Raw genomic sequence first — 27,120 nt, 5'->3', positions numbered from 1 at the left:
GGTCACTTCCAGCTCAGAACATTCCATGATTCTGTGCTGGAGACTGGAAAAGTCGCAGAGCACTTCTGGGAAAGCCTCTGTGGTTTGGCTGCCTCAGCTCCTTGAGATTCCTTTCCCAGTTTAGGTGCTCCAGATCATTTAATCAGCTCTTTGGGATGGTCTGGGATTGGCTTCCAGCAAGGACTGCTCTGTTCCAGCACACAGCTCGTTATTTTCTAAGGTAATTAGAGAGATTAATTACTTATCCAAGTTCCTTTTTTCCCCCTCTCCATGGAAGTGGGACCAAGGAAAGCCAAAGAGAGGGAATGAATGAACTCACCTGGTTCACCTGGCAGGACATCAACATTGTCAAACTGTGACCCCCAAAAAGTCCAGTAACACCAGTCCAAAGCTGAAGTGCTCCAGATGGGGGGCGACCACCTCGAACTGCTGCACCTGGGTTGGTGAGGTGGCTTTAGATGGAAAATATTCCAAGCAGGAATGTCCCATTCAGGTGAGCCAAGGGCAGCACAGAGCTTCGAAGGATCTGCTTTTCTCTGTGTCCAGTTTGGAGCTGGGATGGAGCAGGAGCTCCTTTCACAGCACTGCTTTTACTGCAGGATTTGTTCTTGACTTGATTTGTAAGTTTATTTTTCAGCTGTTGTCAAGGTTTTTGTAGTGGCAGCGTATTTTTGGGAATGGTTCCTTCCCTCAGCAGCTGCACACTCCAGTCTGAGGTGCTGAATTCTCCTTCCCTTGCCTTGCCCTTCAGAGTCTCCAATTCCAAGAGGCCACGTTATGCAAAATTAGCACAAGTTGTGTCAGATATTGTTCTCAGGTGATGTTGGTATTTAATTGGCAATTTTGTCACTTGGTGCCATTCACTGCCCTTCAGAACTCTGCTTTTTCATTAGGTTTGTTCTAGGAGATGTTTCAATGACTGTCAATCCTTGTAGTGATGGCCACAGTGATGATGAAGATGAAATAACCTCCGGGAGCTGGGTGATCTTGGGAATCCAAGGAGAAGGGATGAAATCTAATATTCAATTAGCTGGGAATTGAGCTGAGCTGAACTTGGAGCTAATCCATTGGAAATGGTGGGGCGTGAGGAAAACATTTGCTTCCAGAATTATTCCAAGACACCCAGCAGAGACTGGACATTTTTCATGTCACTGCACAGGTTCTCTGAAATGTTGGATGCAGTTTCTGGCAGTTTATATTGGGAAAAAAGGACAGTTTCATTCTGGAATTTGATCCTATTGCCTACAAAAGGTATCAGGCACCTGGGAGGGCTGGGAAAGAGCTCCAGAGTGAAACGTGGAGTTTCCACAGACAGGAATGACGTGGCCAAAAGGAATTTAAACCTGGAAATGGGAAAAAAAATGTTTCTTTCAAGTAGAGAAGAGAGGTCTGAAGAGTGAAGGCAGGAACTGGGTTTGATCTTGAGGTGGGTGTGAAGGGGATAAGCTGGAGGTTGTGTGGAGGAGCTGAAGGGGCATTTAATGGCCCTGGCAGCCCTTTGGAGCTTTTTGTCCTCACTTGAAATCCTTTAGGTTTTAGTTTGTATGGAAATGGGGGGGATTTCAAAGCAACTCCAAGGAAAACTTGCTGGAATCATCCAGAGTTTGCTGGTGTTGGTTATAACTGCAAAGGGAAGAAATGGATTTATTTTAGAAAACAGCTGCCACTCTGTTTCTCACAGAAATCAAACATTTTTCACGGAATCCCAGAATGATTTGGGATCATTTGGCTCATCCCACCCCCTGCCATGGGCAGGGACACTTTTTCCACTACCCCAGGTTGCTCCAAACCCTTTCCAGACTGACCCAGATACTTTTTGTTGGTACTGAAGTCTAAGAAACGTTGAAAAACTAAAAGACTTTGTGGCTGCTGCCTTCTCCTGGATTTGTGAAAAATATCAGGTGCTCACAGTTGGAATTAGCTTGGAAACAGAAGCTTTTAAATTAAAATAATGATAAATAAAATTTCTCCCAAAATGCCAAAGTCAGGGGAGCAGATGACTTCGAAATAGTCCATAATGACTGATCCAGTAAATGAGATTTGCCTTCTGTGTCGAGAGCCTGAGTTAGTCCAGAAGAAAAAAAAAAATCAGCTGGTAGAACCAAAACCACATAAATAATGAAAGTGCTAAAATTGCCTCAGTTTTGTAATGTAGATGAAGGCAAGGTGTCATGACAGGAACACATTTACATATTAGAATTATTTAATTATCGGATCTTGTCCTCTAAAGAAGCAAACCCATCATGAATATTCATGGCCTCAATTAAAATATTAATGGCAGGCTGAGGCTTTGGTTTTCAGGTCTCCAAACAGCCGTAAACAGATTTATTTAAATGCAGTGAGGAGTGGAGGTCAAAAAGGAGCGGCCTTTTTGGGGTTGGGTGCAGAGGCTCCTGTTCTTCTTGAAGGCAGGGGGATTTTATTTGCTTCACATTTGCTTTGGGATGGTTTTTGGAGAGGAATTTTGTGGATTTTGAGGAATTTTGTGCTCTGCCCCCACATCTGGAAGTATCTTCAGCTGTAGCTGTTTTGCTTCTTCAGTGCCACCACCTCGAGCATGTTTGGTGTCATCCCAGAAATGAAGTTAAACCATCCTGCTGCCTTTCAATTAAGGAAGTTGAAGCTTTCATCAATAATTAAATGTACCCAGTCGCAGGCAAAAAAATATTTCCAGCGTGTAGATTGTTTTAAAGGAGAGAATTGAGATCTTGAGGTGGTAAAAGCTAGTGAGGGGCTACTCCAAAAGAATTCTACTCACTCTTAAATCTGATTTTGCTAATAAAATGCAATTCCTTGAGAAAAACCAGTCAGAAATGATGCAGCACTTTTGGATTTATCTACAGGGAGGAGGAGATGCATTTGATGATTCCATTTCAGTGATGCATTCCATTTATCCAACAAAAACAATTGTTTGGTTTTCCATTTTTGTCTGGTGCATTTTTCCATTTCTGGCTGTTACAAGGACTCTGACAAAGCTCCTGGAATTCAACTTCTCTTGGAATTTGACTGAGTTTGGCAGGCAGAGGGTGAGGAAGGAGGAAAGAACCCTTGGATGACAAAAGGAGATCATGGATGAAGGAGCTGAACTCCAAGAGCTTCACAGTCACAGTTCTGTACAGACCTTATTTAATATTTAATACACAACTTTTAGGTTTCTATCTGAAAAGGATGATCCTGTTTTTGTTAAAGCCCCTTTTCTCCAAGGTTTACATGGAAAATAGAAACAGGTTTCATGGATCCACGTGGATGCTCCACCAGGAGGGTGGAATGAGATGAACTTCAAGGTCCTTTCCAACCCAAACCAGTCTGGGAATTCATGAGAACCCTGAGATATTCGGAATTGTTTCCATATTGAGCCATTTTGCAGCTTTTGGTGACAAGACTCAGAGGATTTTTGCTTGCAAAGAGTTAAAGGCAGCTCTTGACAGCCAGGGCATGAATTCTGCATAGACAACCCTGCATTTGTTTTGAACTTTAAAAAAAACCCAATGCTCTGATTAGTTGGAACAGCTTTTCCCTGAGGAAAGACTATGGAGTGGTAATTTCATTACAAAATACAGTGCTTGGAGATGAGCTGGAGTTGGATTTTTTTTTTTTTTTTTCCCCCACCCTCAGGGATTTGACATTTCTATTTCTTGACATTTCTCTCATTGTTAGACTGGGTTGGTTTTTTTTTTTTTGTGCTGCTTTTTCCCCTCCCTTGGTGCAATTGGAGCTCTCCTTGAAGCTTGGAGTGTCTCTTTTCTTGGAGGTAAAACTGATAATAGTTTGAATTAGTTCAACAAGCAGATGGTTGGGAAAGGAGCCTGTGTGGAAGTGTGGAGCACTGGGACATGTGATCTATTGCCAAAAAAAAAATAAAAAAAAATTAAATATGAAGCACAAGTCTCTTGAACAGGGATATGTGTAAAACTGTCATTAGGGAAGGATGTTATGTGGTAAAAAGAGGTGTAAAAATAGCTCTGGCTTGCTCAGAGCTCTGGCTTGAGGTGTGTTAAATGTGTCTAAAGCAGCACCTGAGGGAGAGTTGCTCCTGGAGCCCATCCTTTTAGGAACAATGGATGTTTGGACAATGGATTTCTCAGATTTCAGCCACTTCCCTGTTCTTTCCTGCAGTCTCTTGATTTCAGTGGCTGCAAACCCCCACAGCTCCTCCAGTGCCTCGGAAGGTTTGTCCTTCATTCCCAGGATCTGTTTTTCCACCTCCATCCCTGGTGATTCCATGGGGGACGTGTCCTGCTGTGTTCTGGGAATGGGGAGCAGCCTCCTGGCAGAGCTCTCATCTCCCTGCCAGCAGAATGTTGGGATGTTGGGCGGTTTTATCCCCTAAAACCAAAATTCCAGTTGTAATCCCAGCTCGACAGACAAGGAATTCTGCACTTCCCGTGGCTCCTTTGCAGAGCATGGCTTTATTTTACTGCTAGAAACCTATTTTATATCAATGAATATAGAATGAATTTTAGAATGAAGCCCAAATTCATTCTCTGGTGCCATCCTGTTCACAGCTTTATTTTGATTCCTCCTAATATTTCATCTGAGCATTTTCTTGCAAATGGAGGAAGAGCTTTGCTCCATCAGATGCCTGGGGGTGAGAGTCCAGAGGAATCCACGGAGCTGGAGCTCCTCAGCTCTTGAGCCAGGCTGAGAGAGCTGGGAATGTTCTCCTGGAGAAGGGAAGGATCCAGGGAGAGATTCCAGCACATTCCAGGGCCTGGAGGGGCTCCAGGAGAGCTGGAGAGGGACTGGGGACAAGGCCAAGAGGGACAGGACACAGGGAATGGCTCCCACTGCCAGAGGACAGGGATGGATGGGATCTGGGGAAGGAATTCCTGGCTGGGCTGGAATTCCCAGAGCAGCTGTGGCTGCCCCTGGATCCTTGGATCCCCTCCAGCTCAGGATATTCTGATTATCAGTGATTCTCTGATTCCTCAATGCCCATCAGCACCTTGCAGGGGAGTTTGATACAAACCACAAAATTCTGGTGGAGATGGGAAACTTCAGCTCTGCAGTTTCTGCTGTGTTGTGGAACTTTTTATTCCCAAGTGTTGCTCCAAACAGCCCATCCCTTCTCCTGTGTCACATTTTTCTGCTCTCCCCAGCTGTGAGTGGCCCTTGTACAGGAAGAGTTCTTGGAATCCTCCCTCCCTCAGATTCGGCGTCTTCTGCTTCTGATTTTTCTTGATGAGCTGAAGTTTTCAGAGCAAATTTGTGGCTGTTTGAGGCTGAAGGGTGAGGAGCAGAGCACAGGGGGACCTTGGAACTCCCCACTCTGCTCCAGTTTCATCTGTTTTTCCAGAGGGGAAATTTCAGCCTGGATTTTCAGGCTGCAGCAACAACTCAGCTTGGACAGCCTGGAATGTGCTCCGAGGTGTCGGGATAACCTTGGCTTGTGTCGTTTCTCTCCCTTCTTCTAAAATATCTGCTTGATGTCAAGTTGACTTTTTGCTTTTGCCATTTCTGGTTGTCCTGTGTCAGTGGGTGCTCCTGCTTCCTGCAGCTGAACATGAGAACACAGATTTCCTTTAATTTTGAAATTAGAAGATGAAGATTCCAGATTTTCAGACTTCACCAACTGCTCAGTTCCTGTAGTTGGAAGCTGCTGAATCAGCAGAAACCACAAATTAATTCCTTTTTCTGGTGGAGCTGAAACATTCAAGTTTGGTTTCTTTAGCTTTTAACTGTTGAAACTTTTAAGCAAAATTAAAAATAAGGAGATTTGTAATAACTGAATTTTTTTCCACATGTACTTCTGAGCTTTTCATAAACTGATAGAATGGTTTGAGTTCAAAAAGGATCTTAAAGATGATCCAGTGCCACCCCTGCCATGGGCAGGGACACTTTCCACTTTCCCAGGGTGCTCCAACCTGGCTTTGGACCCTCCCAGGAATGGGACAGCTTCTCTCCACAACCTGCTCCAATTTTCTTATCCTTGATTCTTTTCATTGATCCTCCTCCTGCAGCAGGAGCAGCGATTAAAAAGGAAACAGAAATAAAGAAATCAATTAAGATTTTTCTATAAAAACAAGTTCTTGGTTGTTATTTAGGGGAAATGTCAGATTTCCTGGTGATAGAAATATATGGAAACATATGGAAAAGGCTGGTCAGCCTTCTCCCTGGAATTTGTCATATTGGAAACATCCTGATCCTGACACAGTGGCTGCTGTGAAACAATGTTTTATTAAATCACCAGGTTATTCTTGTGCCACCAGTGGCTTTGATTAACACTGAATTAGGGTCATATCCTACAATAACAGCGTTTCTAAATCCCTGGCTGCGTTTGAAAGAGTTGTGATTAAAGTTCTGGCTGTTTTCCTGCAATTTCTGAGGTCTCTGAGGGCTGAGTCCCCTCCTCTTTATTGGCATTTGAGTTTGGTTGCAGCCCCTGGGGTTTGGTGCCAATATCAGTGACAGTCTCAGGGGGAGCAACTCTGCATGAAAATGCAAGAAATAAAAGCTGTAACAAAATTAACACAGAGCTCACAAATTACCAGGGACCACGGCGGGGGTTGTTTCCTCAAGTCTTAATTCATCTTTGATTGAATTCCAGGCCAGACAAAGCGAGGGGGACGAGGAGGTGGGGAAAGCCATCTGAAAGAGATTATGGATGAACAGGTTGAAGGATGCTGCCTGACAGCTCCCACTCCTGCCCGTGCAGGGAGTGGCTCTGAGCATTTTGTGCGCTGCCATGGACAATCCAGTGCCGTTCCTGGGGGAAAAGCTGGGTTATTAGTGGGGATCATTGTGCATACTGCTGGAAAATGAATTTATTCCCAGCCGTGGAGGCGCGGATGAGGAGCTGGGAGGTTCCTTTGTTGGTGTGAATTTATGGAGGCATCCCGGTGTGGAATGACCGAGGGGGATTTATCCTGCCTTGTTTTACCTGCCAGGTTGGTAATATTCTCAAGCCTTGTCAAAAGATGGGTGAATTTATCTTCATTAGAACCAACTCCTTTGTTAAAATGTGGAAAACCAGCCCAAGAGAGCTTTCCTGGGGGCTGCTGGATGCCAGCTGTGTGACAGCCTCAGCATCCTCTCTTTCACCATCATGGTAAAAACTGAAGGAGTTTTTGACCTCCTGGTTGGGCTCAATGATCACAAAGATCTTTTCCAACCTTAATAATTCCATAATTCCGTGTCTACTTCTTCCAGAAGACCATACAGGGTTTTATTTGGCACTTGGACAAGGCCTGGAGGGACAGGACACAGGGAATGGCTCCCACTGCCAGAGGACAGGGATGGATGGGATCTGGGGAAGGAATTCCTGGCTGGGCTGGAATTCCCAGAGCAGCCCCTGGATCCCTGGAATGTCCAAGGCCAGGCTGGACAGGGCTTGGAGCAGCCTGGGATACTGGAAAGTCCCTGCCCATTGAAACTGGACAATCCTTAAGGCCTCTTCCCATCCAAATAATTTTGTCCTTCTGTAATTCCAGCCAATTCCTTTGTCTGAAATGTCCTGGAGCTTCTAAATATAGTAAAAAAAAAAAAAAAAAAAAAGAAAAAAAGAAAAAAAGAAGAAGAAAAAAAGATGAAACAGGGGGATTTTAGAGTTAAACCACTTGTAAGAAAATAAACCAGCAAATAACACCGTGTCAGGAAATATCTTACTTTATTTCACTTGCTTTTTGTTATTTCTGACATTAAAACTGAATAGAAAACATGTCAGGGATATAAAAAATTCAGGTAGGAGCCATTTGCTGCTACTGGAGATAAGATAAAGGAAGAAAGCTCGGAGCAGAGAACAGTGTAAAAGTGGATGCAGGGTGTGAGTAATCACAGCTCATTAGCTCCACTGCGTTTTCCAGCTCCGGATAAGGAATTCTGCTGCAGCCACGCTTTGGAAGAGCTCAGATCTGTACACGGGGAGTTTTAGGCAAACCAACAAAATCCTAAATATGCAAGTTGACAAATCCATTAATCAAAGTGCCTGCTGCTCAGTCGTGTGGCCTGGGGGAGAGGAAGGGGAAAAAAAAAAAAAAATCACAACGAGAAAAAGAGGAGAAATATGCATTTTAAACAATTTCTGTAGCTGGAAGGAGACTTTACATATGTGGCTGACACGGTGATCAAATGATAAAGGAGCCTCAAATTGAACCCCAACCTTTTGTGCAGGCTCTGAAAGCCAAGGCACGGCGCCGTTTTTCAAGGCAGATGGAGTGTGAGCAACTAATAAATCAGGTTTTGAAACATTAAAGAGCAACTTATTTAAATGCATATGGTGTTGGATCTCAGACAAGGCGGGATAGGGGAGCGGGGAGGGGTTGGGAACATCAGCACAGCAATATGGCAGAGCAGGGGCTCGGGGGCTGCGTCCAAATCAGGCACCAAATCCTGGGGAACACGCTTGGAGAAGCTGTTTCAGGCAGAAATTTTGGAATTGCTGGACAGTTTGGGACATTATTCTGTGTTCAGTGGATAGCTGAAGTCAGAGCATGAATTTAAAACAGTGAAGAAAATGTTGGCGCCTTTTTCCTGACATCTCTCAAAACAGCTTTGCCGGGGGAAAGTTGGAGCCGCAATCTCAATTCCCCTTTTGGGGAGCTGAAATGCAGAAACCTGATCAGGGTCAGAGAGGCCACATCAGTCCCGTGGCTGGAATCCAGATCTGCCTCTCCTGCTTTGGGAAATCACTTTTCCTCAGGTTTCAGGCAGAGTTTGATCTGCAAACCTGAACACCAAGCCCAGCTCTGCTCAGAATTCCAGAGTGGTTTGGGTGGGAAGGGACCTCAAAGCCCATCCAGTGCCACCCCATCCATGGCAGGGACACCTCCCACTGTCCCAGGATGCTCCAAGCCCTGTCCAGCCTGGCCTTGGACATTCCAGGGATCCAGGGGCTGCTCTGGGAATTCCAGGCCAGCCAGAAATTCCTTCCCCAGATCCCATCCATCCCTGCCCTCTGGCAGTGGAAGCCATTCCCTGTGTCCTGTCCCTCCAGGCCTTGTCCCCAGTCCCTCTCCAGCTCTCCTGGAGCCCCTTTAGACCCTGGAATGTTCTGGAAGCTCTCCCTGGGTCCTTCTCCTCTCCAAGGGAACATTCCCAGCTCTCCCAGCCTGGCTCCAGAGCAGAGGGGCTCCAGCCCTGGAGCATCTCATCCCAATCCCTTTCCACTCCTCCTTTCCCCTTTTTATACCTGTAAGGGATTTGTGAAAGTTCAGCCATTAGACTTTACTTGATTTGACCATCCCTTAACTTCTACCCAATATTTTCAGTGTTTCACTGAAAGATTTTAGGTTGGAGCCTGCCCTGCACCCCACGCTGGGGACCATCACCCCAAACGCTGCTTTTGGGAGAACGGCTGGGAATTGATCACTGATGGAAATACTGAAATGGGATGAACTTCATAACCTTCAGGGGGAGCTTAAAGTATTTCCAGAGTGACTGGCGAGACGTCAGCAGGGAGTGCTGTGGCTTTAGGATGCTCCTGCCCTTGGCTGTGCCAGCCTGGTGTCCCCTGTGTCCTGTTCAGGCTGGTGACATCTTCAGCACTGGAAGCTGGGAGCAGCTCTTGGAGTCACTCAATCATCTCCCAGCTCCCTTCCTGCCCCAGGTCTGACAGCAGCCCGTGCTTTACAAGCAGTTACCACCTCATTCCCATCAATTTCGGGTCTTCTGGAGCTCCATCATCGCTCTGATCTCTGTTGATTTCGGGAAAATGTGGGTGCATGTGTGTTTGTAGCCATCAGCCCCTTTTTCCTGATGGTCCCATGTCCAAATTCCCACTTGCCATGATTAAAAGAAGAGCGGGTGATTAAGAGAAGCAAACAAGAAATGCAATCTTTCCTCTGTCAGAAACCTCTGCTAAATTGCTTCTCCCCTCAAGCAAGGAAGTAATCAAGTATTGGCTGGAACTTGTTCTTGTCTATCTTGATAATGTGGATTTTTTTATCTGGTGCACCTCAGTTCCCTCATTCCTATTCCAGGAGAGGGAAGGGAGCCCCCCGTGCTGGGTCAGAGCTGGGGTCACCATTCCCAGTTTGGGGATGGACAGGGCAGAGGGAACAAAAACCATCATTAGAGAAGAACAGACAGAAAAATGTGCCTGAAATAATCCCCAAAATGCCACTGGAAGTGTCCAAGGCCAGGCTGGATGGAGCTCTGGGCACCCCGGGACAGTGGGAGGTGTCCCTGCCCATGGCAGGGGTGACACTGGATGGGCTTTCAGGTCCTTCCCAACCCAAATCCACTCTGGGATTCTCTGAAGGGAAAGAAGTTTGAGGATTCAAGACACAAAAAAGAATTTGAGAGATGATAAATTGTGTTTGGTTCCATGTGAAAAGAATTGAAATGTGTGAGTGCCAGTGCTGTGAATCACTGCTGAGAATTGGGGCAGGAGAGACAGGACCTGATGTTTGTGTCCTGTGTGGTTCATGGAGCCAGGCTGGGAGAGCTGGGAATGTTCCCCTGGAGAAGGGAAGGATCCAGGGAGAGATTCCAGAACATTCCAGGAATTCAAGGAGCTCCAGGAGAGCTGGAGAGGGACTGGGGACAAGGCCTGGAGGGACAGGACACAGGGAATGGCTTCCACTGCCAGAGGGCAGGGATGGATGGGATCTGGGGAAGGAATTCCTGGCTGGGCTGGAATTCCCAGAGCAGCCCCTGGATCCCTGGAATGTCCAAGGCCAGGCTGGACACTGGGGCTGGGAGCAGCCTGGGATGGTGGGAGGTGTCCCTGCCATGGCAGGGGGTGAAACTTCCAACCCAAATCATTCTGAGATTTATTTGGGAGGTCTAAAATACAGGAATATGAAAACACAGATTTCCATTATAAAACTCTGCAGTTGCTGTTCACAGATCAATCCCTTCTCTCTGCTGAGCTGTTTAATCATCACCTGCTTTGCTCTCTTTGGGCCTCCTTTGCTTTCCTCCCTTTCACGCTGAATGAAATTTGAATTTCCATGCCTTGAGGATGATGTGCAGGCAATAACTGGGGTGTTGAGTCCCACACAGTCAAGAACTTTTGGGAAGCACCACCCCATGGCAACTGGTTCCTTTCCTGCTCTCAGCTTGTGCTGCTCCCTCAGAGTGGAGGAGCTGCTGGGATTTGTGGGATGTCTTAATTGCTCAATTGTTGCTTCAGAGCTTCAGTTCCTTTATTCTTCTTTATTCTTCTTTATTCTTCTTTATTCTTCTTTATTCTTCTTTATTCCTCTGTTCTGCTTGGATTAACATGGAGTGGCTCCCTCGAAAAGGTGCTCTGGTCATGGAGAGGAGCCCAGGAATTCTTCATTTCATGCCTGGAACCCATTTAGGTGAACTGTGCATTGCAGAGAGCTCAATGAGCCTGTCCTGTGCTAACACAGGGGTGAGAACTGAAGTTTCCCTGTGCTCCTCATGATTTTGGGGTGTTGCTGTTTCCATTGATCCCAACTCAACAGTTCTTGGATGTTTTGGAAAGGGATTTACTTATCAGGCCAGTACCTTTGTGTCTGAAAAGTTTTAGGGAGTGGAAGGATTGAAAATGTGACTGAGGATAAAACACATTTAGACAGATAAAGCTCTGAAACAATGAGGTAACGTCTGATGACTCCAAAGTGACAGCATAAGAAATCTCACCCTTTTTTAGCTCCTGTGTGAGAGACAGAGAGAGCTTTTCTCAGGATGTTGATAAAAAGAAATTACTTCATTACTCACAATGAATTTTAAAACCTGCACAGAAAATCTTTCAAGGGGCTGAGCCACCTCTTCTCTGATGTGCTCAGGTCTTTCAAGGAACAGATAAATACAAAGAGAAATGTGTGATTCCTCCCTGGAACGTTGAAGAGCGAGAGAATAGAATCCCAAAGTGGTTTGGGTGGGAATGGAGTTTAAAGATCATCCAATTTCACCCCTCCCTCTGCTCTGGAGCCAGGCTGGGAGAGCTGGGAATAATCCCCTGGAGAAGGGAAGGATCCAGGGAGAGCTTCCAGAACATTCCAGGGCCTGAAGGGGCTCCAGGAGAGCTGGAGAGGGACTGGGGACAAGGCCTGGAGGGACAGGACACAGGGAATGGCTCCCACTGCCAGAGGGCAGGGATGGATGGGATCTGGGGAAGGAATTCCTGGCTGGGCTGGAATTCCCAGAGCAGCCCCTGGATCCGTGGAATGTCCAAGGCCAGGCTGGACACTGGGGTTTGGAGCACCCTGGGACAGTGGTAGGTGTCCCTGCCATGGCAGGGGTGGCACTGGGTGATCCTTAAGGTCCCTTCCCAACCCAAACCATCCTGGGATTCTGTGGCATTTTCTATAAATATGGAAAATACCCATGCAAACATTTGAATTTTAACGTACCGAGCAGAACGCAGAACCGAAGCTCTCCTAATGTTTGTTCTGACTTTCAGCGCCTGCAGAGATTCCAGTTTCCCTTCTCATCTCCTTTTTCATGTTGAAGCCTGACATTTTAGGCTCCATTTCAGACACATCGAGCTCTGTCACTAATGGCCCCGTCTCTGTCACCGCTTGCAGTGACATTCAGGTGGGCACACTTCATTGCCAGCACGGCAGGAGAGTGTCATTAACTCTGGGACAAATCTCACTTCTTCTCCATGTTTTCCTTATTTTTCTTTTGTTCCTCATCATTTATTACTGGGCAGATTAAACCAGCAAACTTTGCTGCTGAGAGGAAGCTGCCACAACAACGGTGCTTCCAGAGAGATGGGGAAGTTTGGGATATTTCCCTGGACACTCTGGCAGCGCAGAGTTTGCCAGCTCAGCTCTGGTTTGGGAGGCTCCAGATTGGATCTCTGGTGGTCATTGACAAGGAGAGGAAAAAAGGAATTATTCCATATTCATGGAATTATGGAGTGGTTCGGGTTGGAAGGGACCTTAAAGCCCATCCAGTGCCACCCCAGCCATGGCAGGGACACCTCCCACTGTCCCAGGGTGTTCCAAACCCTGTCCAGCCTGGCCTTGGACACTCCAGGGATCCAGGGGCTGCTCTGGGAATTCCAGCCCAGCCAGGAATTCCTTCCCCAGATCCCATCCATCCCTGCCCTCTGGCAGTGGAAGCCATTCCCTGTGTCCTGTCCCTCCAGGCCTTGTCCCCAGTCCCTCTCCAGCTCTCCTGGAGCTCCTTGAATTCCTGGAATGTTCTGGAAGCTCTCCCTGGATCCTTCCCTTCTCCAGGTGAACATTCCCAGCTCTCCCAGCCTGGCTCCAGAGCAGAGGGGCTCCAGCCCTGGGGCAGCTCCGTGGATTTGTCTGGAATCTCTCCCACAGGTCAGGGCCCTTCCTTCCCCTGCAGCCTGGCCCATGGGAGGTGTCCCTCTCTGGAACTGGGTGATCTTTAGCGTCCCTTCCCAGCCAAACCATTCTGGGATTCTCCAATCCCTGTTTTCTCCAGAGCTGTCAGTTTTGGGTTGTTGGGATGAAAGATCATTCACCTCCCTGCAGGAGATGCTCTTGGTCAAATCACTCAGGAGGAAGGAATATTCCTGGAGTATTTTCTGGAGATGTTGGTGTCTCTCCAGCACAGGGAATTGGCTGGTCCATGTGAATTACACATTTCAGACCTTGATACAATCAGAATCTCCCGTGGAGATCTCCAATTCACAGGGAAAGGAATCCTTCACTCTCCAGGTGGGGATTTTCTCCAGGATTTTCCATGACAAAACTCCAGTGTTTAGAGCAGTGAAGGTGGGAGGAGCAATGGCATTAAAGTTGCACTGCTGTGTAGTTGGGATGTCCAGAGCATCACCAGGAATAAGATTTACACCTCAGCAACTTTTTTTTTGGGTAAAATATTTAAATACAAACAAAATTCATCCCCCCCCGCACCTACCTGCAGAGCACCCACGATTATTAATGGAAGGCTGAGAGCCAAGGAGATGTAAAAGCACATTTTTCTCTCGGTGCCAGGCTTCTGTTCTCCTCAAATCCATCATCATCTGGCCCAACAGATCAGACAGATTGTTTTATTCCTCACCGTGGAGTTCATCCCAGTCAATAATATTGATTAGTGCAGGGTGACTTGATGGAACAAGAATAACACCCCTCTCTTAATTGGAGCCTGCATTTCCTCATCCCTGCCTCAGCAGCTCATGCTTGGCTGGCTTCTTCAATAATTCTGTTCAGACACGGAGCCCACTGGAAATTGCAAGATCTGACATTAACAGGGGAAGTGAATAATTTTCTTTTCCTTGAACTCGCTTCTCTTTTCTTCCCCGATTAAACTGCCATGTTGTGAGAGTTCACTCTTTAAACTGCCAGCTGAAATCCCTGGATTTTTTTTTTTTTTAGAGCTGCCTCTTTCTAAACACCATCAGGAAAGTTTAAAAAACTCTGTCTTCGGTTGCTTTGTGCTTCCCAAGTCCATATGTTGGGGTGGGATTCATCCAGAAGTTCTGTGTGCTCAGGGTTCATTCGAGGAGCTGAGTCAGCTCTGGAAATGTTGTGACTGCAGACTTCCAGTTTCCCAGGATTTCCCACTCCATGGGGAATTCAGTGCTGGAGCTTTTCCTCTCACATCTCAGAATTTATGGGAATTCTTGCAGGAATCACTCCTGACCTAGAGGGGTTGTTTAGGGTATGGAAATGCTGGTGTTGGTGTCCTGCTCAGTCCTTGCAGATCAAATAAAGGATCAAATAAATATATAAATAAAAGCACCCAAGAGCTTTTTTTGTAGATTGATTGATGTAAAGCACATAAAATTCCCTTGGAAAAGGAAGTTGGAGTCACTTCCTCATCAGCTGTGTTGTTCCTCTTTCCCATCTGCAGAAATCCTTTTTGTTTGGTGATGTCAGGGTCAAGAATTTCGAAGACCTGCTGGGATAGTTTTGATTTCAAAACTCTGTAACAATCCTGTCTGTAAAGCTGTCCCAATAATGTGATTGGCTTCTGTATTTATTATTTATTATCAGTCATTAAGGAGAGTTCACATGGAAAGGGCTTGATCCTACCTGGGATATTCAAACTTTGCCTGAGCACTTTTTTTGGGAAGAGGAGCTGTGGCTGCCCCTGGATCCCTGGAAGTGTCCAAGGCCAGGCTGGACAGGTCTGGGAGCAGCCTGGGACAGGGGAAGGTGTCCCCATGGGATTGGAACTGGATGGGCTTTGAGGTCCCTTCCAAGCCAAACCATTCCAGGATGATTTGTGTGGGGTGTCTGGCCTGTTGTCCTAAAAATGTTTTCTTTGGGAATGGTTCCACGTGGACTTTATTGCTATCAGGACATGCAGAGCTTTCTGGAAGTTGATATTTTCCCTCTCTTTTCCCTCCCAATATCCAAGTTTAAGGTACTTTGGTGTCAGGAGCTGCCTGTGGAAGTAATTTTGGAGTGATGCAGTGATGCTGGTCAGGTTTTATTGCCACTCCAAACCCTGGAGCCTGTGGTGTGTCAGTGATGTTCCCTGAGTTGTGTTTCGCTGCCAAACTCCACAAATTTATTTTTCCTGTAGCTGAGAGCCCATTTGTACCCAGGTGGAACTCAGAGAAGGGAAACCACGCAGGAATTACAGGAGTCAGAGTTGGGAATGAACTCCTGGGGGAGGCAGTAATGCCAAATACAATAAACAAATTAAAATGTCAATCACTGGCATCCAAACCCAGGCTGGAATTGTGCCAGCCCCACTCAGAGGTGCAGTACTTGGAAGCAGGAAAATTCTGGGAATTCCTTTCCAAACATCTGAGCCATGTGGCCAAGGGCTTGGGTGATGGTCATCCGAGGTGAAGGACCTGGATTTGGTGGGGTTTGTGCCAAAATGTCCCCAACTCTGGAATGAGGAGCCCAAAGTCACCTCCAGACACCACTGGCAGCGCTCCCCCTGCCCTGGCAGTGCTTGGGGAGGGCACAGAGAGCAAAGCCCCCACGTTAATCACTGATCTTTCACCAGGAAAGAAGCGTTTAATTCCTGTTTAATTATCGCTTGCTAAATGTTTAATTATCACTTACTGTCTGAAAATCAAGGGATGTCAAGATCTGTTAGACAACTTGTTCCACGTTATTTTCCAGGAGGACCTGATGATAACTTAATTGAGGGTGGCGGGTCCAAGTTTGTCTGCAAACCAGGAGCCAGGAACATCACCATCATCTTTCACCCCCTGCTCAGGTAAAATCTGCCTTTCTGCACGTTTCTACAGCTGCAAAGAATTAGAATAAATAGAATTAAACCTCAGGTTTGTGGGGATGGTGGGCACATTCCAGCTCTGAGATCTGGGGTTGCTCTGATGTTGTAAAGTTGTCGTGTGTGAAAAAGTAAACTTGATTATATTTTTAAATCTTTTTTCAAACTGAACTGTGATGTCAGGTGGGATTTCCTGTCTGGGTGCCCCTGTGTCACCAACCAGAGTCATTTATTGACCTAAGCTGGGTGAAGTTTATTTGCAACCTGCCACAAATTGCTTCTTGCTGTTCTTTATGTTTATTAAAAAGTCAGAGGAGCTGCAAGGTGAGTTCATTGATGAAACACTGTGGGCTGGGGACTGCAAATCAATTCTTGATCCAGAGTGAGCCAGTGATTACCAAAATTATCACAGCTGGAACTTTACACAGAGCAAGCCTTTAATAAACCTCTTCTCATGGTATCATTCACCTCTGATGCTTGAATTTTGCTGCTTTTCTACCAGTTTGTCCTGTTGGTTTTGTGGAAATTAAATAATACAGTGTTTATCTGGATTCATGGCAACCTCACACCTCTTTTTTCCTGGGAGGGTTTTCCTTTCTCCCCAGCACTTTTGGGAGAGCATTTCCCTCCTTGCCTGTGTTTGTATGAATTCACTGTCCTGAGTCACTTAAACAGGGGCTTCTCTCCACTGCTAAACCCAAGAAATCACAAAATAGCCATAAAATATAATTGGAATCTGATCCCCAGAAGAAGGAATCTCCTCCTGACACCTCTGTGGCTGAGAGCTGGGTTTATTTGTGACTTCTCAGGACTTAAAAACACAGTTGGAAAAGGTATAAATTCCTCCAAATCTAAATTTTTGGTATCAAAACAGCAGGGCTTGGAATAATCTTGAGAACATCTTGAAATGTGTTAGGGTGTGCAAGATCTTGCCCTGAAAAAAAAGAGTTTATTTCTTGCTTTGTGCCCATAACAAAGTGGAGAATTCCATAAGCACATTTCATTTCTACCTCTGTCTCCTTTAAACTGAAGAAATGTGCTAAAAATAAATTTGCTACAGGATAATTTATAGTTTTCAGCTATTTTATGGTGGGAAAAGATAGACAACTGAAACTCAATATGTTCTTCAAGGCGTGACTGTGATGATGTGGACTTCAATTTCTAAATCATTAATGAATTTACAGACATCTTGCAAGCCCAGAGGGTGGTGATGCTCCTATTTTTATTGATGAGATCTTTCCCATTGATTCAAATTCTTTCTCTTTGCCTTCCTGCTTTATTTTTTCCCCCCTTTTTTTTGCTCCCATCTGAGCAAAACATGAGAAGTGCTTTAAATAGCACTTCTCCCAAACACTTCACTTTGCATTCCCAGCCTGCAAGTCAGGCAGGAGAAATCATTTGCCTCGTAAAAAATAATTGCATCGAGATGAAGGTATCTGTGTACAGTGTATTTTTCGTGCCAAGCACCTGCAACATCTTCACTCCTTTGCATTGAGGATCTCATCAATAACTTCAGGAAAAGAAGGAAAACATGGAATGACCCAGTTTGCTCTTTTCTCCCTGCGGGGTGGGAGAGTTTTGGGGTAGGAGAGGGCTCTAAAAACCATTTTAATGTGATTTTATTCATTTTAATGTTGAACCCAGGGAATGTGCTGAGAGATTTAACTCATGTTGAATGGGATGCAGAGAATCTGGGATGACCACAGGGTTTCTTTAGCTGACAATAATTCTTTTCCTGATGGGAATTCTGTTCCTGATGGGATAGCCACGGCCTGTCCCACCAGCAGCTGAAATGTTCAGTACGGTGAATTTGCTAAAATACTGATGCTTGCAGTAATTTTTGGCATGCAGAGTCATAAAATCATCATCTCTGGGTTAGATCCTTGATGCCCTTTTCCAGAAGCTCCTGTTTGAAATGTTCACCTCTCCTGGAGGTAATTCCTGCAGAGCTGTGAAGTTTCCACCGGTTTTATTTTCCTTTTTGAGGTTCTTTATGACCTGCACCACTCATATTTTATCCCTGTCCCCTGTACATGCTTGAAATGGATCTGGTTTGAATTCAAATGATCAATATTTTATTTACAAGGGGTTTTTTCCCCTCATTTTTCTCTAAGTCCCATGAATACGTTGCCAGAGGAGCTTCAGCACTGCACGGACTCGCTGATTTTATGAGTCAGCTGAGTTCTTCTGGAAGTATTAAACCAACTGGATCACTGAGAAACCAGACCCTGGTGTGCTGATTTAAAGCCTGAGCATCACACAAAGTGATGGCTTTAAAATATAATTCAGCCCTGAACTGTTGAGGGGGGGAGTTGGAAGCAGAGCATTCACACCCAGCAGTGGGAACTCCTCTCTTTTGTGCTATGAGAAATGTCAGCGCTGATCTCATCACACAGGGACAAATCTGCTGCTTATAAAGCTGCTTTTTAATCCTTCTTTATTTACAAACTGAGGGTGGAACCTGGCTCCAGATCCTCTTGAAGAGCGCAGGGCCAGCCTTGGGAAGGGCTGCAAATGAATCCATTCCCAATAACCAAAGTTTAGAGGAACTCTTAATTAAAACCATGGGCAGTGTGAGGAAAAATACCAAAAAATGGTTTTCAAAGCTTTTCTTGCCTTTGAATTCCTTTAGAGCAGGGAGTCAGAGTTGGGAAGTGAGATTTGTGCTGCTCAGGATGTGTGTCCCTGATTTCCTCAAGGACAACTGAGACACACCAAGGCCCAGATTAATTACCAGCACTTAATGACACCACCACACACGGAATAAACGAAGAGCTTATTTCTGAGAGACAAGTGGGTGTTCTAGAGGAGATGATTCCTGGGAATGGGCTTTCCTAACTACATCTGGAAACTAATTTGGAAACTGAGGCAGAACCCACCTCTGATTTTCCTTAATTACATTTCATGGGAGGTGCCAAAGTATAAAAGTTACCAAAGGAGTCCATTTGCTTCCTTCATCCTTTGCTGGCAACCAGCACTGGAGTTACTGGGCTGAGGAATAACATCTCCCTCTGGAAGGAGGAATCACAGGAGCAATCCCAACGCCCTTCATTCCGGAATGTGGAACAGCCTGAGCGATGTCTGTCGTACCATTTGCTTGGTGGGGATTTTTTTGATGTCTTTCATTTTTTTATTTTTTTATTTTTTTTATTTTTTATTTTAATGTTTATTTGTTTCAGCTGGCATTTGAAAGGCACTTGGCTCCTCAGGGTAATAATCATTTTACATATGCTTTATAGAGTGTGTTTATTACCAGACAATTGAGGAACAGATGTCTGCAGTCTCGAGGCTGGAGGGGGAGGAATGGGAAGGGTGGGAGATGGAGGGGATGGATGGTGGTGCTGAGGCAGACGCAGCTGAGCGGTGCTGGATGCTGGATATTGAGGCCGGGAGGGTTTCCATTTATTACCATCAGCCACACTTCATTAGGATCAAGCAGCAATTAAAAAGGTTGGAGGATGGAGGAGAAAGCCAAGTGCTCATTGATTCGGAAGGAAGAATGACTTCCCAACAGGACGTGACCTTGGGAAGGAGGAGTGAGGAAGAGGAATTACCCTGGCACTGGTCTGGTGGGGAGGACTGGGATGTGCCAGTGGTGTCCTGGTCACTGCCTTGGATTTCAGAGTCTGGAGAGGAAGAGAAAAACAAAGAGTAGGGGGGGAAAAGGGAAGAGGAAAAGCAAAATTCCCAATTTGCCGCTGCTGGGATTGTTTGGGATGTTTGGAAGTTTAATGCTCTGAGCTGCAGTCCAGGGCACTGAGAAGTTCTCTGCCTCTTGTCTTTTGGGATTTTGGGATGGGAATGGGGGGAAGAGAGCAGCAGTAGTTTGCCATTTTCATTTTAAATAAAATGCTCCTTTTAATTTCTTCTTCTTTTCCATCACTGAAAGCAGTGGGCTTCTCACTTGAAAGCAAATTTAGACTTAACTGCTTCTTCCAGTTCTTTCAATGCAAATGAAAAAGGGATTGCTCTGCTATTAAATAAAAAAAAATCCTTTAGGGACTAACTGGGGAGGGTGGTGATGGACTTTTGCTTCCCACTGATGTCAGAATGTTCCTCTCCCCTGGTGGCTCTGAGCTGCTGATGGTCAAGTGTCAGATCCCAGGAATTCCCTGTCCTTGGAAGGGAAGGTGCAGGACCTGTGCATCCACCCAGGGATGTTTTATGGGAACAATCCTGTCAGGCTGCTTTTGAATTCAGGATACATCAAGATAAAAGGTGCTGGGTGTGGAATTTAAATCCTGTTTATTTTCAATGTGTTGGGAGGTGACAGCAAAGTTGTCAGGGGACATCAAAATCCTTTGGTCTTGGAGCATGAATGGCTGCTGGTGTTAAAAATTACATCCCTAAGTTGATCTAAAACTCAGTTTATAACTCAGAGCCGCTGGGTATCTCACCAATAACCCCTTTTAGTATATCTGTACAGTAATAATAATAATAATAATAATAATAACAACAATAATAATAATCTCATTTTATTTTAAAATATGCTGTAATACCTCGTAGTTGCGCACTATAAAATGAATATTTGATAATATAGGGACTATGGGTCTTGGGAAGCAAAAGGAGTGTGAAAATTAGGTGAGTTTGTTACTTTTAAACTATGCTAAATCACAGCAAATAGGTTAAGAGAAATATGTTATTTTTAAAGTCTAAGGGTTATTTATTAGTAGTGAAGTAGATGGAAAATGTCAAGTCCTGTGGCACAAATACTGCTAAATAATGAGAGCTGATGCCTTTAGCTTCTGAATCAAACCTAAAATACTTGATTTCAGAGAAATCAATAAGGCTGACTCAAGCTGGGAAAGGGCACTTAGAATGTTGACTACCTAAAATTTGTGTTTGAGTCTGAGTAATGTGCAGAGGATCAAGGTAAATAAAATAAAATATCTGAGGCGCTGTTAAGTGCAGAGGAAACGTAATTTGGAAACTTTTAAAGGTAGTGGGTCCTTGAAAAGAACCCTCCAGATGTCTTATATTTCAACAGATCCCCTTCAAAGGGTGGGAAAATATCAGTTATTTAATGGAATTCTTGTTTCTGCAAGGGAGGGAGTCTCTTCCTGCTCTCTGGGGCTGGGAGATGGGGCCTGGCCTCTCTGTGGTGAGACAGACGAGGCTCAGATCAGGAGATCACGAATTCCCAGGATCACTGGAAAAGCCCTCCAAGGTCACCGAGTCCAAGCTGTGCCCAATCCCCACCTTGTCCCCAGCCCAGAGCCCTGAGTGCCACTCCCAGGAATTCCTTGGACACCTCCAGGGATGGGGAATCCAAACCTCCCTGGGCACTTCCAAACCCTTTCCATGGAGAAATTCCTGCTGCTGCCCACCCTGAGGCTCCCCTGGCCCATCCTGAGGCCGTTCCCTCTCCTCCTGTCCCCGTTCCCTGGGATAAGATCCCAAATCCCCCCCAGCTGTCCCCTCCTGGCAGGGAGTTGTGCAGAGCCAGAAATTCCCCCTGATCCCCCTTTTCTCCAGGCTGAGCCCCTTTCCAGCTCCCTCAGCCTCTCCTGGAGCTCCAGACCCTTCCCAGCTCCATTCCTGGACATTCTCCAGTCCCTCCAGGGCTCTCCTGTCACGAGGGACCAGCACTGGACACCCGTGAGTGACCCCAAACTGGACACTGCCCTGAGGAGCCTCAGCAGCACCAGCACCAAGAGATCTCCAATCCTTATTTCAAAAACACGAAATTAAACACTGAAAACAAGGAAAGGACCTTAAAGATCATTTAGTTCCAACCCCCACCATGAGCAGGGCACCTTCCACCAGGAGAACTTTTCCCTGGATACTCCCAGCTTTATTTCAGAAATGCCACTCTGGATGCAGCTTCTCATCCACTCTCTGCTTCCTTCCACTGGCCCGAGTGGGAATTTTAGGGAGCAATTTGACACCTCCCTAGGGAATGTTTTTCCCTCCCTTTCCCCAGGTTTAATGAGTGTTTAGGAGGCTTTTAGCTGTTGGGTACTTTGTGTCTGTCAGCAGCAGGGATGGATGTTCCTGGCAGGCGAATCCCAACTCTTTCCATCCCTGACAAGCCCTCACAAAGTCGGCGTTGCTGAAGGATAAAGACACATCTCAGCAGAGCTCGTTGTTGTGACACTGCTGAGAAAAGGTTTCCTCCTGACTGGGGTTGTGGCAGGGATGGGGGACTCACACAGCCCAGGGATGGGGAACAGCTTCACATTTTGTGCCTTTTTTTTTTCTTTTCCCCCCACTGCTTTATGAGAACTGACAGTCTTGCTGTGTGTGTCTGATTAAAGATGACAGTTTATAAAAACCTTAAGGTGAGGCTGTTCATTTTCCATGACAGAAAATAAAGCGATCCCTACCCCCCCACCACCGCCACCTCCCACACAAACAAAAACTCTCACAAGCCAAAAAAAAAAAAAAAAAGAAAAACCCTCTTAATATGTGAGGCATTGATTTTATATTGTCTGTCAGAGAATGTGCTTCAGCAGATCAGTCAAGTTTGGAGTTTTCAAACATGCTTCATCCAAAGGGAAAATCAACAGCCTGTCAGAAATTTCACATGTCTCCAGCTCCTCCTTCCCTTTGGATGAAATACAAGCTGAAGGAACAGAGGAATTTTGACATTTGCAAGAGCTGGGGCTGAATAGCTGAAAACAGTGTTAATGTAATTCCATGGTAATGAGGTGCTTTGAACCAGGCTTGTGTTCATTGAGCCAACAAAGCAGGATGAGCTCGTTCCTTAATGGAATTACAGAATGGTTTGGGTTGGAAGGGACATTACAGGAGACCCAGATCCACCCATTTCCACCATCCCAGATTTCTCCTGTCCAGCCTGGCCTTGGACACTTCCAGGGTTCCAGGGGCAGCCACAGCTTCTGTGGGAAATCTTCAGTTTACTTCCAGCATTTCACTTGTGATCTCCTGGAGGAGGCTCGAGCTTCCCCATGCTGCTGAGCGCTGTTATTCTGATTTTTGTCAAGGATTGATGATGTCATGCGAATTTTCAGTGATTTATTTATTCCCTGGGGACAGAACAGTTCAGTCAGGAAGGACATAAAATGATGATTTCATCCAATTCCCTGAGCAGCTCTGGGCTCACCACATGGCCAGGGAAGTTCTGAGCAAAGCTGGAGGGGCAGAACGGATCCATCGATTCAGTTGAACCATCTCAGGTACAAAATTCCGGAAAAAAACTGAGTTCCACGCTGAGATCCACGTTTAAGAATCACTCAGGTTGCAAAAGCCCTCTAAGATCATCAAGTCCAACCATTAACCAGCACTGCCAAGGCCACCACACATCCCCAAGTGCCACAAGAATTACTAAACACTTTAAATCTCAGTCACAAGGTGAGATTCTGCCACACAGGAGTTGGTGCTGTTCAAGCAACTCCTTTGTTATCGAGGAATTAACTTCCAGTAGTAGCTAAAACTTGCTTTAATAATCCCAACTTTCATTTCAAACATAAGAAATAATATTCTGACATTGCTAAAAAAAAAATCTGTAGAGCAACAGAAGAACTCCCATGGCAGAACCAGAAAAGCATCTTTGATTTTTGTGGTGGAAGAAAAGGGAAAAAGAACTTGACAAATTCTCAATTTGTAATCTGTCTATGGAAGCTGTTCAAAAAACTCTTCACTGAGGGTTTTCCCTGAATGGGGGAAATCCCAGGATGCAAGCACAGTGTGGTTTAAGTCCACTTTGTGATACTGTTACCTTAAAAATTTTTATACAATGCCTGTGTTTGCTTTCATCAAGTTTTATTAATTTTTGATTGAAGGTGGGAGAGCTGGTGCTTGATGAGAACAAGAAAAGGTGATTCCTGTATTTAGGATTTTTTATCAAAAGCAAAGCTCTAAAACCTGCAATGACGGTGCCTTTTGGACCCCACATCCCCCATGCAGCCATCTGAGCAATAAAAGATTAATAATTGAAATTTTTGCTCATTATTGTGTTTTACATCAATGTGGTGGTGATATTTTTGATAATCTGAACTGTTCATTTCAACCAGTCTGAGCTACAGATAATGGGTTTGAAGTTCCTTCACCACTAAGCTGCATTTTCCCATTCTACTGAATTCCTGGATACTGCAGGACCCTCATTTATTCCTGTTTTATTGGGATTATTTCGTTCAGACACATCAGATGTGGCTCCACAAACACTTGCAGGGTTTTCACGGGCACATGGCAAAAGGAAAGTCCTGGCAGAACCTTGGGAAAAGCCTTTTAGGGATGTGAGCCCATGGAAAAAAACAGGTTTTTCAAGTACCAGGTCATGACACAAAATAACTTTTTTTTGGTGGGATATTCCTGAGGGATTTAACTTTAAATTCTGTTGACTTTTGGAGATCTGCAGAATAGGCATAAATAAATTTCACAGGCCAGAAGTTGGCCTTTAGTTTGGTTATTTTGGGTCCTGGGAATCTTGAATTTCGGATGATAGCTCAGCAGGAATTTCACTTTGTGGAATATCACTGAAAAGCACTTCTTTAGTTTCTTTCTTCTGGTAACTTCCAAACTTTTCAGAGACAAAATTCATTCACACCTAAGTGTGAAATTGCTCTGTCCATGGAAATTCTGATGCTGGAACCACCAGAGAAGAAGTTGTGGATGACGTGTGGAGCTGAATGGTCCTAAATTCTGTGCAGATTTAGAATAAAGGGGAAAAACTGGAACTCTTAAATTCCCACAGTTATTAATCAAGCTCCATATTTCCCATTTTATTGCAATTTTGTCTCTCCAAGTTTTATTTTTACAAATGGATTTGCTCTGGAGGTGTGACAGGTGACAATAATCAAATTTACTGGGGTGGCAAAGAGGGCTGGAGCCCCTCTGGAGCCAGGCTGGGAGAGCTGGGAATGTTCCCCTGGAGAAGGGAAGGATCCAGGGAGAGCTTCCAGAACATTCCAGGGCCTGGAGGGGCTCCAGGAGAGCTGGAGAGGGACTGAGAACAAGGCCTGGAGGGACAACATTTTTTTTTTCTGGGCTTTATTACAATTTATGAACCAATCCTTGCAATAATACCTCAAAATGATGGTGTGGTGGTGCCTGGGATGCCAAATGATGTCAGAATACTTTGGAACACAAACCCCCCTGTGCTTATTTAGGGTTTCTTTTGGCTGATTTATTGAAGGGTAAAAAGGCTGCAGAGAAGGATGTGTGCCAGCAGTGCTGTGATGATGATCAGGTTTTTTGTGCCTTTAATAATCTTTGGTGACTTTTCAGCACTCATTATCTCTGGAGTAACAGTGGGACAGCGTTTTCAGAGTGAAGAAAAATAAAAAATTACAGCATTTTACCCTCTGTAAGGTGAAATAATGCTGCTAAATAAGTGCAGGTCCCTCAAAAGTTCCTCAGATTTGGGATACCCAAGTTTGGCATTTTTTACCTGAGCCAAGGAGCTCATTCAGGGGATCCAAGACAGAATTGTTCCTTATATAGAAAAATACCTGGAGACCTTGTAGAAAGAACAGTAATTACAGCAAGAAGGGGGAAATGGTGACAAGTGTCATTTTCTAGCAGCTCTCCCAGAGGAAATCCTGGTGGATTTTGGAGATGAATGAGTGACAGCCTGGTCTGGTGGATGGCCAGAAACTCAGAACCACTGCACAGAGTGGGAAAATTTATATACTCTGAAGCTTTATAATCTTACAGGGAAGAAATAAAACCATCCCCTGGTGCTGCCTCTTTGCAAAAGGTGGAGGCAAGTCTGGAGTCTGGGATAATTCCTCATTTTATTCCTTGGGGTTGTGCAGTTTGTCACTGCAAACCGTCATTGAGACAATCCTTCCTCCTGATAAACCCAGGCTGAGGGATGTGGGGGAAAATTGATCTCATGGTGCACCCTGATGACCACACTAGACCTGCAGCACAGCCATTAATTGATAAAAATTAATAGAAGTTGATTAATTGCAGGGAATCCCTTGATTGCTGGTTGCTGTCTTACCTTAGCACTGGGATTTTGATGTCTCACCTTTGCCTGGCTCCTGAAGTGTTGCTCCATCTCCTTCCCAGGCTGTTATTCCAAGTTCTTCATGGCACTGAGTGTTTGGAACGGAACAGAATTATGGAATTATAGAATTAATTATGAAATCATGGAATGGTTTGGGTTGGAAGTTTATCAGTTCCACTACCCCAGGGTGCTCCAAGCCCCAGTGTCCAACCTGGCCTGGTGCAGGAGACAGATTCAGGAATCAAGAGACAACTCAGTCTGAGTTAGCTACTTATTCCATTTTATTGCAGTTTTAGCTCCATTTTTATAGTATTTTGGAAAGGTAACATATGCTCTGTATTTTATTATGATTGGATAATTGCTGTTTTTCACAGGTTAGCTTCTACATTTCTATTGGCCCAGCTCATAACACCCGAGCTCTATAAGATACTTTTTAGTGGAACTTATAAGATACATAAAGAGGTTATATAAGATTCATTCTGCAGAATTCACATCCTGACAAACCTCACAAGATACATTTTGCAGATTTCTCATCCTGAATTCTCATCCATTCTTCATTGTCTTTACAAAATACATTTTGCAGATTTCTCATCCTGAATTCTCATCCATTCTTCATTGTCTTTACAAAATACATTTTACAGATTTCTCATCCTGAATTCTCACTGTCTTACTAACACTTTGTTTTCTTCGTATCTTTGGTACAATATTGTGCCAAGGACTGATGCTAACTCAAAGTCAGGGTTGTGCAGGCCTTCCAGGGAGTTATGGCCTCGAGGAGCAAGCCCTTCTTCAACAGCCTGCGACACTTCCAGGGATGGAACAGCCACAACCTCTCCATGTTTGCTTCTTCCTGTGCAAGAGATACCAACCTTTTCACTTTAATGACAGAAAACTTCATCCAAGTTCCCCTCAGCTGCCTTTCCCCCACTGCTGACCCCGTTATCTGCGGGGTTCTTCATTCCACCACACAAAAACCCCACTTTTCCCATCTGCATCCCTTGGGAGCCTCCTAGGGAAATTTTTTGCCACTTCTTCCCTGTTAAAAAAAGCAACTAGAAGTTGTCAAGGATGGAGAACTATTGTTGCAGTGAGCAGAACGGGTGCTTATTATCAGTTATGGGCACGCCCAGGTCAAGAGTGAAATGTTTTTTCTGTTTAGTTTGCTGAAAGGC

The 27,120-nt window shown here is 45.1% G+C and overlaps 1 protein-coding gene across 1 annotated transcript in view; it reads left to right on the top strand.

The window, feature by feature from the left end:
• The window catches only part of LOC131591481 (exocyst complex component 4-like), a 293,155-nt gene that overhangs the window by 133,468 nt on the left and 132,567 nt on the right, over positions 1–27,120 (top strand). The window contains exon 10 of the mRNA XM_058862227.1: positions 15,921–16,017. Within this exon, the coding sequence (XP_058718210.1) occupies positions 15,921–16,017 (97 nt within the window). The remainder of the gene's footprint in view (positions 1–15,920; positions 16,018–27,120) is intronic.

Source organism: Poecile atricapillus, chromosome W (genome assembly GCF_030490865.1).
Source record: "Poecile atricapillus isolate bPoeAtr1 chromosome W, bPoeAtr1.hap1, whole genome shotgun sequence".
NCBI lineage: Eukaryota > Metazoa > Chordata > Aves > Passeriformes > Paridae > Poecile > Poecile atricapillus.
The sequence above is the reverse complement of the archived record's forward strand: the minus strand, read 5'-3'. Positions and strand labels throughout refer to the sequence as shown.